Source organism: Castor canadensis, chromosome 5 (assembly GCF_047511655.1).
Source record: "Castor canadensis chromosome 5, mCasCan1.hap1v2, whole genome shotgun sequence".
NCBI classification, from domain to species: domain Eukaryota; kingdom Metazoa; phylum Chordata; class Mammalia; order Rodentia; family Castoridae; genus Castor; species Castor canadensis.
In genome coordinates this window covers 143,979,217-143,994,149 of record NC_133390.1, presented here as the reverse complement: position 1 = coordinate 143,994,149, position 14,933 = coordinate 143,979,217, and the positions used below count along the sequence as shown (strand labels likewise).

Sequence of the window (14,933 nt, the reverse complement as noted above, 5' to 3'; positions counted from 1 at the left end):
CCTATTTCCTATGCCTCACAGGAGTTGAGATGATAGGCACTTGTCACCAGGCCCAGATTATTTATTGGGATGGGGTTTCACTAACACTTTGCCCAGGCTGGCCTCAAACAATGATCCTCCCAATCTCTACTTCCCAAGTAGCTGATATTATAGGCATATGCTACCACAGCCAGCCCCAATTTGTGGTTATTGACTTCAGAAATTAAAGTGTTATCAAGAGGATAGAAATAAAAACTATTATGTATCTATTTGTACCATCAGTTAGGATTATAGCTTCCTTTCTGGGTATTTCAAAAAACACTATTTCTATGCACTAGACCACGCTTGGAATGCAATTTCCACAACTACTTAAGTATTTGGACCACCAACTGCAACTTGACACTTTTACTCAATTGTGTTAAGACCTGGATGTTTGTGAAAAGGATGCTAGTTAAGTTTCTAGTGACTATTTGTTTTCCCAAGCTCTTCCTACATTTTTATTTCTTGAAAATTAAGAGGTAAAAGAGGAAAACAGCACCTAATTACTACAAGAGCCAATATTTGTTATTATTCCTTAAAGAATCCTAACTCACCCCAAACCAGCCAAGAGTAACTTTCAAAAGCATGACTTCTTAAAGTGGAAAATGTCCAGTCATCCTGAAAATCTCTCAAATTTGTTTCTGAAGCCTGGACTATGAATCTAAACAGAAACCTTTCATGATAGTAAGATTTGGGAACTATTGTTTTCTATAAATAAATCTAAGCCCTTAGGTACAAAACCAATCATAGCTCAGCTATGAGGCATGTAGTTGATCCTCTTCACTTCAACTAAATAAGTGCTATAATTATCCCATGAGGAAGTTTATTTAATCTCTGACAAATTTTGCCTTGGAAGTTGAGAAAAGCAGCAGAGAAAAAGTGGCCTGTTAGGTGGGATTCAGTGAATGGGAGCTACTATAAGCAGAGGAAGACCATTCTCATGGAGGGGAGAGTGTGAACAATGCCAGAGGGCCCCCAAACTCCATCTTTCCCCATCCTCCATCTCTCCTCATCCTCTAGAAATATCAAGGAGCAGTAGCCAGAGGCCACTTAGCAGTTGGTGTCAAAGCTTGGGCCAGAACCCAATCTCCTCATGCCCCAGCCAGTAGCCTTTTCACAACCTACTCTTGGGACCATTCCCTCTGGGATGCAGTCTTTTCTAAGTAAAAACAAGTCTGACAAATGATCATGCACCCATGTTTTCATCTTTAGATTTGTTTCTCTTTCTGCTCTATAATGTCATTGATAATGAAAAGCTCAAAAATTACAATTTAAATTTTTAACCCCCCACCCCAAGGCTTGAGTAAGATTGACATTACTAATACACTTGCTTCTGACAATTTGGGGGATATAGAATTTGTTTGAGAACAAAGGGTACCAGCTATCAGTTTCGTGACAGTATGTGACATCTCATGAAGGACAAAGGTCAGCTTTCAAACGGCCTACAAAAAAATCTCGACTATTCAATATCTTCTAAAGCTTAAGCCCTCAGCATTTCAACACAGTAAGGAAGCTAATTTACCAATTTAAATAGAATTCTGACATCCCACTCTGCGTAGTAAAATATGTTCATCATTATGTTGAAGGAAGCATGTTTATAATAGTCCTAAACATGTTAACAATATTCCACAGCTCCTAATACTGTGGTTGCTAATTACACCATTTCGACACATATCTATTTCTGTTCTGTCAAATTCATCATCTAGAAAATATGGCACAATAAAAATATAATACAAGACCTATAATTTTTGATTTTCTAATAGCAACATTAACAAAAACTAAGTAAAATTAATTTAATAGCACATTTTATTTAACCCAAAATTAATCTCAAATATTATCACTTAAACATGCAAGTAAACATCTTAATGACCTATTTTATATTCTTCTTTTTATATTAAACTTTCAAAACTCATGCAGTTTTTACATTTATGGAACATCTCAATTCATACACTGACTTTTAAATGGTCAGTGTGAGCCATAATCCAACCAAAATAATAAAGTTGTATTTAGTGGGAAGTATTTTATAGTACTTCAGTTTTAAATTTTAACTTATGTTCATTAAAATTCAGCTGCTGCAAAGGCTGCATGTGTTCTAGCCTATGTGGAATATATACTTAATACAAATACAGCAATTTTATAAAAAAAACAGGTTATGCTAAGGAGAGGTCACTAACAAGAAAAGGAGGATAAAAAAAGAAAATTAAGAAGGTGAATATGGTTGATGTACTTTCTATACAAGAATAGGTATAGAATTTGTAAATCTGTTGAAATCACCATAAGAAAGAGACTAGGGTAGAAAGGGGAAAAATAGAGGGGATGAACCAATTTAGGTTATAATACATATATACATGGAAATGTCACAATGAAACACCCTGTATAGCTATCTTAAAAAAAAATGTCAAATTAATGTGAGTCAATCTGTATATTGACTGTATATCAATATAGATATCAATCTGTATATCTATCCTTATCTCAACCAGCAAAAACCCTTGTCCCTTCCTATTATTGCTTATACTCTCTCTTCAAGAAAATTAGAAATAAGGGCAAAATAGTTTCTGCTGGGTATTCAGAGGGGGGAGAGGGCAGGGGCGGAGTGGGTGGTAAGGGAGGGGGTGGGGGCAGGGGGGAGAAATGACCCAAGCCTTGTATGCACATATGAATAATAAAGCAATAAAAAAATTTTTTTTAAATATCTTTTTCCTTTTCAAAAAGGAGAACAGGAAGGTAAAACAGGTCCTGTCTGGGGGATTGGCAACAGTGGAAGGGGGAAAATGTAGGGAAAGGGGATAAAGGGGTGAATATGGTAGAAATATTATGTACTCGTGTATGCAAATAGAAAAATGAGACCTGTTGAAACTGGAGTTGGGGAGGGGGAATAAAGTAGAATGATGGAAGAAGTGAATTTAAATATGATATATTGTAAGAATTCTTCTTTAAAAATTTTTTTAAAGTCAGCTTCTCATTTGCACTAACTACATGTAGCTGGTAGCTGAGACACTGGACGGTATAGATTTTGAAAATGCAGCGATGGCAAACAAAACACATGGGAGGCAATAACATTTGTTGTCAGCAAGACTAGAGAGGATTATGTTTAAGAAGGAGTCTGAGAGAAAGCATGTAAAAGGTCATAGAGAGAAAAAAAACCTGAATTCATGGGTTAGATTAGATTATCTCTGTTGATTTTTGTGACATCTTTTTATTAGCATATATTAATTTTACAAAAAGTTTTCATTGTGATAGTTCCACATACGCATGTAATGTATTTTGCTCATATTTGTCCCCCATCACCATCTCCTTTTCCTATCTTCCCTCGCACTGGCTCCCCCCCAAAAAAGTCATATTTTTATATTCATGTCATTCATTTTAGGTGTAGATTTTGCATATGAAAGAAAACATGCAATATTTGTCTTTCTGAATGTGGCTAATTTCACTTAACATAATGATTTCCAGTTCCACCCACTTTCCTGCTGATGGCATAATTTTATTCTTCCTTATGGGTGGAATAACACTGCATTGTGTATCTATACCACATTTTCTGTATCCATTCATCTGTTCATGGGCATCTGGGCTGATTCCATAACTTGGCCATTGTGAATAGTGCAGCAATAAACATGGATATCTCTATTGTATGTTGACTTAGATTCCTTCAGGTATATGCCCTGAACAGATTAGATAGCAAAATCAAATCAAATGATAGCCCAGTTTAGGGGGGTTTTGGTTTTTTGTTTTGGTTTGTTTTTTTTTTTTTTTTTGTAGTACTAGGGTTTGAACTCAGGGCCTCATGCTTTCTAAGCAGGTGCTCTACTTGAGCCACCCTGTCAGCCCTATTTTTGGTTTTATGAAGAGCCTCCATATTGATTTCATAATGGCTATACTAATTCACATTCTCACCAACAACATCTAATGGTTCCTTTTCTCCCCCTGCATCCTTGCCAGTATTTGTTGTTGTTTGTTTTCTGGATAATAACCATTGTGACCACAGTGAGATTTTTTTTGTCTTTCGTTTCCTTTATGGCTGAAGAATGTTGAAATTTTTTCAAGTATTTATTGGCCATTTGTTCTTGTTCTTTGAGAACTTCTGTTCAATTTATTTACCCATTTGTTAATTGGGTAAATAAAATTCTTTTATTTGTTTTTCTGGTGTTTAATTTTTTGAGCTGTTTGAATATTGTGGATATTAAATTACTTGACACATGAATGGCAGGCAAAGACTCATTGGTGACATCTTTAAGCTTTGTTTTTTCATCTGAAATGTATTATTAGAGTCCTAAGATTAAATGAGATACTCTAAATAACAGGCTTGGCACAGAATCTAGCATACTTCATAGAGTCAATAAATTATAGCTAATTTTTAGTAGCTATGGAAGTCATATAGACTGTTTGCATTGAGGTATGGCAGCCTGTGAGAGGGTTATAATTAATTACTTATGGAATGTAGAGTGAAGAGAAAGGAATTGTGGTGTATTTTGTAAAAACAGTTGTATTATAAAGTACATGTAAAAAAGTGGGCAATCATAAATGTATATGTCAATGGATTTTTTACAAAGCAAGCATAACCAAGCACCCAAATCTGGAAACAGAACATTCAAAGAACCTTAAGCGTTCCTCCCATTTCTAACCAAAGGAACTGCTATCCTGACGTTCAACATTATGGAACTGTTCTGTTTGTACACTTCATGTAAATGGAATCACACATTCTTTTAAGTGTCTAGCTTCTTTTGCTTAACAACGTGTTTTTGAGATTTTCCCACATTTGTAGTTTATTCTCTCTCCTGATGCCACATTCTACTTTATAAATATGCAACAATGTATTTATTCATTTTACAGTAGATGAACATTTGAATTGATTCTTGATTGTGACTATGATAAATATTACTGTACAAAGACTCTTAGTATACTTTGATGATACTGAAATTTGAGTTTTCAAACTTGGACTTGTTTAAAAGAGAAGAATCACTCCTCATATAATTTCATGTGCAGGTACCCTGGACAAGCATAAGGAGCTGGAGGACCTTCTGGCTAAGTTCCTAAGTGTAGAAGCAGCAATGATCTTTGGAATGGGATTCGCAACTAACTCAACAAATATCCCTGCATTAGTTGGAAAGGTGAGAGTTTATTAACACAAATGTCTTCTACTGTATTACTCCTAAGAATTACAACTTTGAGCAGTCCTTTGTTAGAAGTATGGCTGAGAAGGTCCTTTTCTTAGGAGAAGCTGATTGAACATTCACATTTCTTAATAAATGTGCCAGCTTAGGCCAGCAAATCATCATCATGATGCATCTGAAAATAGAATTGCAGGCCTATGTATTAGTAAACTTTATTTTCAATGACAACTTAGAAAAATCTATCAAAGTTTTAGATTCTTTAATTTCTATTTTCAATGTATCAAATACTTATTAAACATTTATTTGGTAAGTCCCTTTTTAATTTTTTGCTGAGCTGGGGTTTCAACTCAGTGCCTCACGCTTGCTAGGCAGGTGCTCTACCACTTGACCCACTCTAGCAACCATAATTTGGACAAAACATTTTTCCTATGTTATCCACCTACTTATTCATATAATGAACCATTTATTGACAATCTACTATGTCCTGGTATGAGACCAGATACAGGACATACAAAGATGAACAAGACCAGTGCTTTGTAAATTTACGTAGTTTAAAATCTAGTAGGAGAAACAAAACAATAAATAATTTTGGATTCATAGTACAGAAAAATTATGTACATACTTGAGGGACAGCAAAAGAATATCCCCAAACTCTTCTTGAGAAAATCTGTGATATCTCTGCAAGAGACTTGAGAACAGAATTTTAACCGTAAGTGTTTCTTAAGGCAAGGTAAAAAAGGCCAGCGTGTGTGAAGTACAGAATTGTGGGGGAACTAGAACATAGGATGGTAGTCACAGGGTTAAAAAGAGACTAGAGGTGAAAGCAGGTGCTGAATCACAAACAGCCTTATGTTGTAAATCATGCCAGAGTGTTTGAAATTGTTCCTAAGAAAAATGGAAAATTGGTTAGTTTATTTTAAGAAGGCAAGTACAATAATCAGATTTATATTTCTATAAAATTTATTGGCAACTAAATCCAATCTTAGATTGGATTCTGTATTGAAAAATAGAAGGAAAAATGACATCTGTAAGTCATTAAGACATTATTAGAACACTTGTGGAAGTTCAAATTTGAATTATATATTAGATGAAAGTACTGTATAAACGTACAACCTGGTTTGGGGTTGTTCTTTTTTAATTTTTTTTTTTAGGTAGTGGTACTTGGGTTTTAACTCAGACCTCCTGATTGCTGGGCAGGTACTCTACCACTTGAGCTACGCCCTCGGCCCTTTCTTTGCTTTAATTATTTTGCAGATAGGGTCTCACGCTTGTTGCCTGAGCCAGCTTCAGATCATAATCCTCCTACCTACACCTCCTGCATAGTTGAGACTATAGATGAGAAACCACTATGCCCAGTTTATTGATTGAGATGGGGGCTTACTAACATTTTGCCCAGGCTGGCCATGATCCTCCCAATACCTGCCTCCCAAGTAGCTAGGATTATAGACTTGAGCCACTACACCAAGCCTGCAACTTCTTGAATGTGATAATTACATTGTGATTTTATAGGAAAATGTCCTTTTTCATAGGAAATGCATAGCTAAAGAATGTAGAGGTGAGTTATCATAAGATTTATGAGTCTCAAGTATTTCAAAATAAAAAAATTAGAAATGTAAACACACATGTCTACAGGGTGGAGATAGGAAAATTTTTCTAGACTTCACCTCAAAAACTTAAAACACATCATATGTGAGATTATCAAAATATATGAGAGAATTCAGATTCTGTGTGGCTACAAAAGAAAAAGGTACACAGTAATTTGTCTCTGCATTTTTAGCATATTTGAATAGTTATAGTTCCAAAAACTAGAAATTTTTCAATTAAAAAAGAAAAACTTATAAGCAGCAATTTATAAGCAGTAAATTAGGCTGATTTTGTCAACTCATATCAGGCTGACTTCACATACATACTTTTCCAATTTCAAAGTTTTTAACTGTAAAGTGGATATGTTTCTTTCTACAGAGGATGTTAACACAGTGGAGAATGAGAATCACAAGGTCAGACTTTGAAATGCCCTACTGAAAAAGCCTGTGTCTCCCAGACAGAATAACTAAAACCATCCCAAATAATTTAGCACAGATTCAAGCACGTAACTCTCCTCAAAATCTAGTTTTCCTGTCAAAAATCAAGCCTTTGGACCCTCGTTGCTGCTTAACCAAGTTCATTCAACACCATGGAAAACCATTTGTAAATGCTTCAGTAAAGATGTAGGCTCCTAAAAGCAATCTCTATAAGCTAACTGCAATATAGGATTTTGTCCGTACAATCGCCAGCTTAAACTCTTTGCCTTTTAAAAATTAAAAAGGGGTTAAAGAACCTGTGTTACAGGTTTTAGAGTGTCTGTCAGTTCCCTTTTGATTTCTTTCTTTCTATTTATTTATTGATTTGTGTTCTGTGTGTTTTCTGTACAGGGATGCCTCATTTTAAGTGATGAGTTAAACCACTCGTCTATTATCCTGGGGGCTCGACTCTCAGGTGCAACCATAGTGACCTTCAAACACAACAGTGAGTATCAGTGTGTTTATCCAGCATGTACTGGCTTTCTCCTAGAAGAAAGTAAAGATTATTGATGACACTTTGTCCATGCTCTTCAAACTGACAACTTATCCTAATGAAACACAATTATGTTTAGATTCACTGCTGGATTGTTAACCTCTGGTGACCTGGAACAAAAGGTTGAAGTGTATTAAATATCCAGATTGCTAAGTGTAACCCAAACCTTTTAACGTCACTATTAGTGATCTTGCAATATGGCCTCCTGAAGACATGATTGAACTCTTAGTTCTGCCATTTAGTTATTTGAAGTATTATAACTCTCCCCTTCCTATAATCTGCCCTGGGAAAGTTTGGAGACTCAGTTTGGTGTACTAGACAGGAAAAAAGTTAGCTTACTTCTTAGCATAATGCTTCCTTTCATTATCCACACCTAAGAATGCTCAGGTACCTGTCCCCCCGCCCCCCACTGAACCAATCTATTTCTACTTCATAAAATGTCCTTTCAGGCTGTGGGTTGTGTGGTTGGGTGGTGAGGAGGAGGAAGAAGGTTAATTCTTCTTTAGAGACCTGATGAAACAGCACAGACAGTCTTAAGAAACACTGTAAAGAAAGTAGGTGATGCGATACAACTGCATGCTCTGATCTGGCTTTGCTCCTGACTTGTGTACTCAGTGTAAGTTCTTCATTCCTTCTTGTGCCACTTTCTATGAATTCTGTAATCCAAGTAACTATCATAAATCAAAGTGAAAAAGGACCATGATAACCTTAGGCAGTAGTTCAGAGCACAGGTTTTGGCCACAGTTCCTGTACATACCCATAAGCATAGCTAAAATAAAACAAAATGGCAATGCCAAATGTTTGCCAGGGCATGGAGCAACTAGAACTCTCACCCAATGCTGGTGTTACACAAAATGGCACAGTGTCCCTGTAAAGATCTTTGGCAAAGTCTTATTACAGCTAAATATGCCCATATACTACAACCCAGATTTACCCATGAGAAATGAAAGTGTATGTCTACAAAAATGCTTGTTTGAGAATGCTTGTAACAGTTTTATTCATAAGAACCAAAAGCTGGAAATAATTCAAATATCTATCAACAGAAAGTAGGAAAAATATTTTACTTATTTATACATAGAAGGAAACAAACTACAATGCCCACAACATGGGTAACTCTCAAGAAAAACAATTTTTAATGGAGTAAAACAGACACAAAAAGAGTAGCATACATTCTGTAACATACTGTGTGGGTTCATTTATAGCAAATTCAAAAACAGATAGGACCGTTCTATGCCCTCTGTAAGGGAGAGAATTGATGAGGAGTAGCATAAAGGAAGTTTCTGGGGTGACAGAAAGTATAATATTTTGATTGGGGTAATGAGGTAATGGTTACATTTTTATTAAAATTTATTCAGTTGTAAACTTAAGATGTATATATTTCCCTACAAGCAAATTTTGTTTAAAAATGTTGTCATACAGCATACATAAAATTAAAATCATTTATTCATCATTTTTTTTAAATGTACAGGTTTTGACCCAAGTATTTGTGTCCTCACTCAATAACTGACTAGCTTGTAGGCATAAACAGATTACATAACCTTCTGGATCTCAATTTGCTTATTTCAAAAATGAAGATAATTATATAATCTACTCACATTATGTTGGAGGAGGCTTATCAAGTGTTTAGCACAGCACTTAGCATGGAGACTCCTTAGTTACTTGTAACTGCTGTTTTGTTGTTTGTATTATTGCCATCATCAGTGTCACTAGAGGTCAGTAGAAAATATTATGGTGACCCAGAAGGCAGAGGTCATTTCATGCTGGGGATTGCATGAAGTGCACGACATTTGCAATAGGCTTTTAAATGATTAAGAAAATTCTAATCAAGAAAGAAGTACAGGACATTTCAAACAGAGGAATAATTTGAAGTATGCAAAAGGCAGCAAGTCTTCCAGTATGGCCTCAGGGCGGGGCCAAACTAATAGAGAAGAGACTAAAGCTAAGATCTTGGCTAGATAATGTAAAGTCATTAAGATTTATGTACCAGTTATGATGAATGCACTCCAAGAAGCAACATAAGTTGTCTGTGAAGTGCTGCTTCATGCTATGCTGTTCTGTGCATGAACTGGCATTTTTCAAAACATTTAGTTGCTTTCCCCTAAGTCCAGTGGAGACGGAAACAGAGATACAAGCTTTGAATTACATTAAAGCTTTGGATAGCCTAATTAGAAGGGAAAACCATGCCTATGGATGGTGAAGACTATCCCCAAAGCAGTGTTCTATACTTTCTCTTCTCTGTATTTGAAATTCAGCCCAATATCTACCATTAATCCCTGATCAAGTATTTTTTATCCTCCGTGTTAAGGCTTTTATTTATTCTAAATAGATTTTTATTTTTAATTGATATGTAATAATGGCACATATTTCTGAGGTACACTGTATACAATTAAAATGATCAGATCAGGTTGATTGGCATACCCATCATCTTAGTCATTTATCATCAAACATCAAAATCCTCTCTATTCATCTTAAGGCTGTTATGGTAGCAATATTCCATGATGGCCACCAGTAATCCCCACCTTCTAGTATTTATCCCCTCATGTGGTCCTCTCCTGCATTGTATCAGGGTTGGTGTGTAGAATCAAAAGAATACAGATCAAAAGAATTAGGTTAAGTTTCAAGGACATGTGGCTTCTGCCCCTCTCATCCTCTCTCTGGTCACTATGAGGACACTTAGGCAGTCAATTAATAATAGTAGAAGAGGCCTCTTGCCAACAACCTTGTGCATGGGAAATCCTTGATCCCTGACCTTTGTTGAACTTCCAGGCAATACCTGATTGCACCCTCGAAATTTACCTGAGTCAGAATCACCTGGCCATGCCCCAAATCCTTCATCCAGAGAATCTGTAAAATAATAAATGTTTAATCCACTAAGTGTTGTATAATAATAAATTATTATACAACAATAGATAACTAATACAGGTTTTCTGACCATCATTACATTACAAGGGCATAAGCTAGACACCCAAGTGTGGCTTCCTACTTCCTCCTGTAGGAAGTTCTACCAAGCAGACCCTGAATGCTTTTACCCAATTACTTTATCCACTCAGTCACTGGAAACAAAACCAAAATGGGACAAGTTGGAGGATGACTGGGGCTTCTAGGACAAGCCACTCATCTTTTTCTTGCATAAGGACAGAACACTTGAAAGCTTGCAAAACATAGCTAAGGCTGTGCAATTGAGCTTGCTAATGCTTCTTGAGTTGTTCAGACATGGTTGCCTATCAATTAGTGTAACACAGCTAAGAAATGTCAGCTGCTAACCCATCATGCTAGCAACTTCTTTCATGGGAACAAATGTGGAAGAGAAGTCCCCCAAAATGAGTCTTTTCCTATTGGCTGAGACTGAAATATGAAAAGAAGTTCAAATTGCTTCCCACTTCCCCATCCTACCAAGTTATCAACAAAGCTTCTCTTATCCATGGATACATGCCAGCAACAGGAAAATATCAATGCTCTAACAAAATATTCAAACAAAAAATAAAATACAAATGACTCAAGAGAAATTATGCAATGATAAAATTTCTAAGCACATCCCTACAAAACAAATTTATTTTAAATATTCAAATAAATGAATTCAGCCACAGACCATGTGTTTCCACCAGTTCTAACCGCTCAGTGATCGTTCAGGAGCTACCTGATCCCGCTGACCCAGCTCATGCCACACTAGCAGCCATTTTGTATCTTCTCCTTCAGATTCCAATGCCAGGATAACAATTCAAGTGAAATTACACCCAGGGGAGAACATAATAACTTCATCAGGGAGAAACCAGACCACATCAAGACAGCTTAAAAATAAAACAAAACCTGGCATCATCAGTAATGGACATCTAGGCGTTGCATCTCCAGACGCAATTCCTCAGAAGAGTTCAGCATCATTTACACAGGGTGCAGATCAGAGCACAATCTTATCACTCGACAATACCAAATTAGGAATGCTCTTCAAGTATGTCAGTATCATAAGACAATGACTGAGGAAATGATCCAGAATAAAGAGTTTGTAAGAGCTGTGACAATCCATTGCTACCCCAGTCACACTTGCCCAGGCCAGCCTCAGAGAGTGATCATTGTAAGAGCTGTGACAATCCATTGCTACCCCAGTCACACTTGCCCAGGCCAGCCTCAGAGAGAGATCATCCTGCTTCCATTTCCCAAGTAGCTGGGATTATAGATGTGCCACCACCATGCCTGACAAGTTGGTGAAAGGCACTAAATTCGTGCTACTGTCTTGCAGAAGCAATAGGAAATTAACACACTTTCACTCTCAAATTGTTGAATGTTGTTCCCATTCAACAATGTGTGTCATACAACTTTGAAACATGAGGCTACTGCCCCTGGTATTGTGTTTGCCTCATGAAAACAGCCACCTTGGAGAGCAGGGGTATTCCAAGAGTCCTCTGAATGACTTCTTTCTTGAAAAGTGAAGGAAATGAGAAGGTATGTGGAGAGGAAAGAATTACGTGGAATGATCATGGGTATGGCATGAGTTGCTACTGGCTTTTCTGCCCTGCTATTCTCAAGATAATATTAAATGCTTCAGTTTATGTACCATAGTTCTTTAATCCTTAACATGCATCCACATGGATTAGAGTGATTTAAAGTGGAAGTTGTTTAGGATCTGAAGAAAACATCAAGTTGCCTTCCTGTGCGTGTATGAAATTTAATCAGGCTAATAACTCATGAGTCAGGTTCTTAAGGATGGCCACTTACACTGGAACATTCTGAAACTCTGGGATCGAGGGATTTCATGCAACTCCAAACTTGTTTTACTCCTCTGGACTGTTCTCCACCTCATGTCCTCCCCTTACACCTCACTATACTCTCCTAGATATTAGAGAAAAGAAGATTCTATGTTATGTTGTACCACTATATCCTCTGTAATTTAGAGAAACTATAAATTAATCAGAATTCTTAGCCCTTGAATTTTTTAATTCTGTATAGAAAAAATATACTTTAGGTATAGTAACATCTACTTAGACCATAATAATAAAATTCCAATCCTGTGTGAATAGACCTGATTGCTAACTCCAAGCTATTCTTCTCTCTCTCTCTCTCTCTTTCTCTCTCTCTCTCTCTCTTTCTCTCTCCACCCCCCTCTCTTTCCCACAAAGTCAGATGAGGAACTGAGAAGACTAAACAGAAAGTCCTGAAAGGAAGCAAAATCAGATCCCCCAAAGGATTTTCTTTTTTAAAGAAAAGTGAATTCAAAAGTATCAAAAGTACATTTTTAGTACAGCTAAATCCAAAGCTGCATACCAGAAACATTTATCAGACAGAGTATCTCATAAGTCATAACTGTTATTTATTCAGCATTCACTGGTGCCAAGAACTACATTAAACTCTTTGCCTACTTAGTTCATTTAATTTTAACAAGAATTCAAATACACAATTCCCTTCATTAACCCCCTTTTATTAAAGAAAAAGCTGATCCTCAAAGTGATTAAATTATATGCCCAAAATCACATGAATAACAAATAACAAATTCTAACCCAAGTTTGTCACTTTTATCTTGGTTTGAAACAAACCATAAGACAAGGATTTAGGTGAAAATCACTTATATAGGAAGTAATTCTAAAATGCATTGGCAGGTGAGCAGGGAACAGTGACAGGGAAGGGAAATCAGCCAATAAAGGGTGCATTGCCAGGCAAGTTTCCACAGTGGAGAACTGGACCACAATCCTAGGAGGAAACTCTGGGCACTAGTGTAAAAACTTTGGTGTTATCCAACCCAAATGAGGAACCTGGGGTATTTATACACAGTTCCCATTTGTGATGGATTAAGAGCTGCTTCTTTTCCAAGCCAAGTGTTCTCCTACAGCCAGAAACATGACTCTTAGACAAAGAAAGGCCTATGCAAAAAGGAGCTGAACTGAAGGAATGTCATTAGGAAATAAAGATCATTAGGACTCCCATAGCATTAGATAGCACTCTTAGCTACTAGCTCAACCCAGCTGCTGGCCATATGTAGGACCCAGAATGCTGAGGGACCTTGAGTAAAATTCATCCAATGTGACAGAGCCCTATCCCATTAGCTGCTTGAAGTTCCACCCAGAAAGCTAAAGTTTGCACTCTGTATTCTTACTGACTATTAAGGATATCTCCTTGCATTTTCTACTATAGGATGCTTCAGTGAAATAATCAATCCTTAGGTTGGCTCACTGGGTGCCACAAAACAGGTTATCTAGTCTTTCCTGAGCTAAGCTAAGGAGCCAGCAAAACATTCAAGGTCAAGAGAAAGAAGAATGACTCTAGTGTTTACCAGAAAACTCTGAATACTGCCTCCTTTGCAGAATGGTGGTTCATGAGATTGTTTGAGAAAAAGATAGATCAAACCTGTAAACATGGCTTAAACTCTTATGAGTTATTAACCTTTTAGATCTCCAGATACAACTTGGGCTTCTTCCTCAACTAGGTTACTTACTAAATACCTCAAATCCTCCCTATCTTTTAATGATAGTGAATAGTACAGAGCCCTGGCTATGAGTCTTTTGCATTTTACCTTACCAATATACAGGAAGGCACCTATTATTTTCGCCTGATTATAGATGAGGGAACAGGAACAAAGTGGTAAAGCTATTTTCTTAGAAACACAGAGGTAGTAAGAGACAGAACTGGGATTTAAACTAAGAAATCTGACTCCTAGGAAAATACTTTGTTTTAGTATAGAACTATGTGTTTAAAAGAGTGTCAATTACATTGTCTCCACCAATTATCGTGATTCCAAATGTCATGTCCTGCCTTGCCCACTACCTACAAACAGAGCAGTGCAATTGAGATGGAGTTTCAGTGTATGATTTTCATCATACACTGAAAATAAAGGCATAAATTTTTGAAGTTTTCAAAAACATAATAAAAATTTTTTTTAAAAGAGTGTCAATTAAATTTTAATTTTTTAATGTTTGGAAAGAAAAGGAAAAGAAAACCTGAACCAAAGTATTTGTTTAACCTGCCGTACAAAATTTAAAGGTATCAAATTTTCTGTGCCCCCAAAATTCCCTCAGTAATTTCATGGGAAAGAGACCCCATAAATGTGAGTTTCAAGAAAACATTTACTTTGCTTTCCAAAATTGGTCATTAAGATTTTGTTTGCCTCCAAAGGCTAAACAAGGGGGTAGACCTTAGCACCATCTTAAAAGTATGATCATCATTCACAATTATTTAAATACCTACTGCTTAATATTTCATGTTTGAGCTGAATCTTGAAGGATGAAATTGGTTATCTCCAAAGATACAAGAGGAGTGGGGATAGAGATG

General features: G+C 36.5%; 1 protein-coding gene across 4 annotated transcripts in view; it reads left to right on the top strand.

Moving 5' to 3' along the window:
- The window catches only part of Sptlc3 (serine palmitoyltransferase long chain base subunit 3), a 134,257-nt gene that overhangs the window by 66,083 nt on the left and 53,241 nt on the right, over positions 1–14,933 (top strand). For all 4 annotated transcript variants that reach the window (XM_074074335.1, XM_074074337.1, XM_020166630.2 and 1 more), the window contains 2 exons: positions 4,999–5,123; positions 7,538–7,631. In XM_074074335.1, the coding sequence (XP_073930436.1) occupies positions 4,999–5,123; positions 7,538–7,631 (219 nt within the window). The remainder of the gene's footprint in view (positions 1–4,998; positions 5,124–7,537; positions 7,632–14,933) is intronic.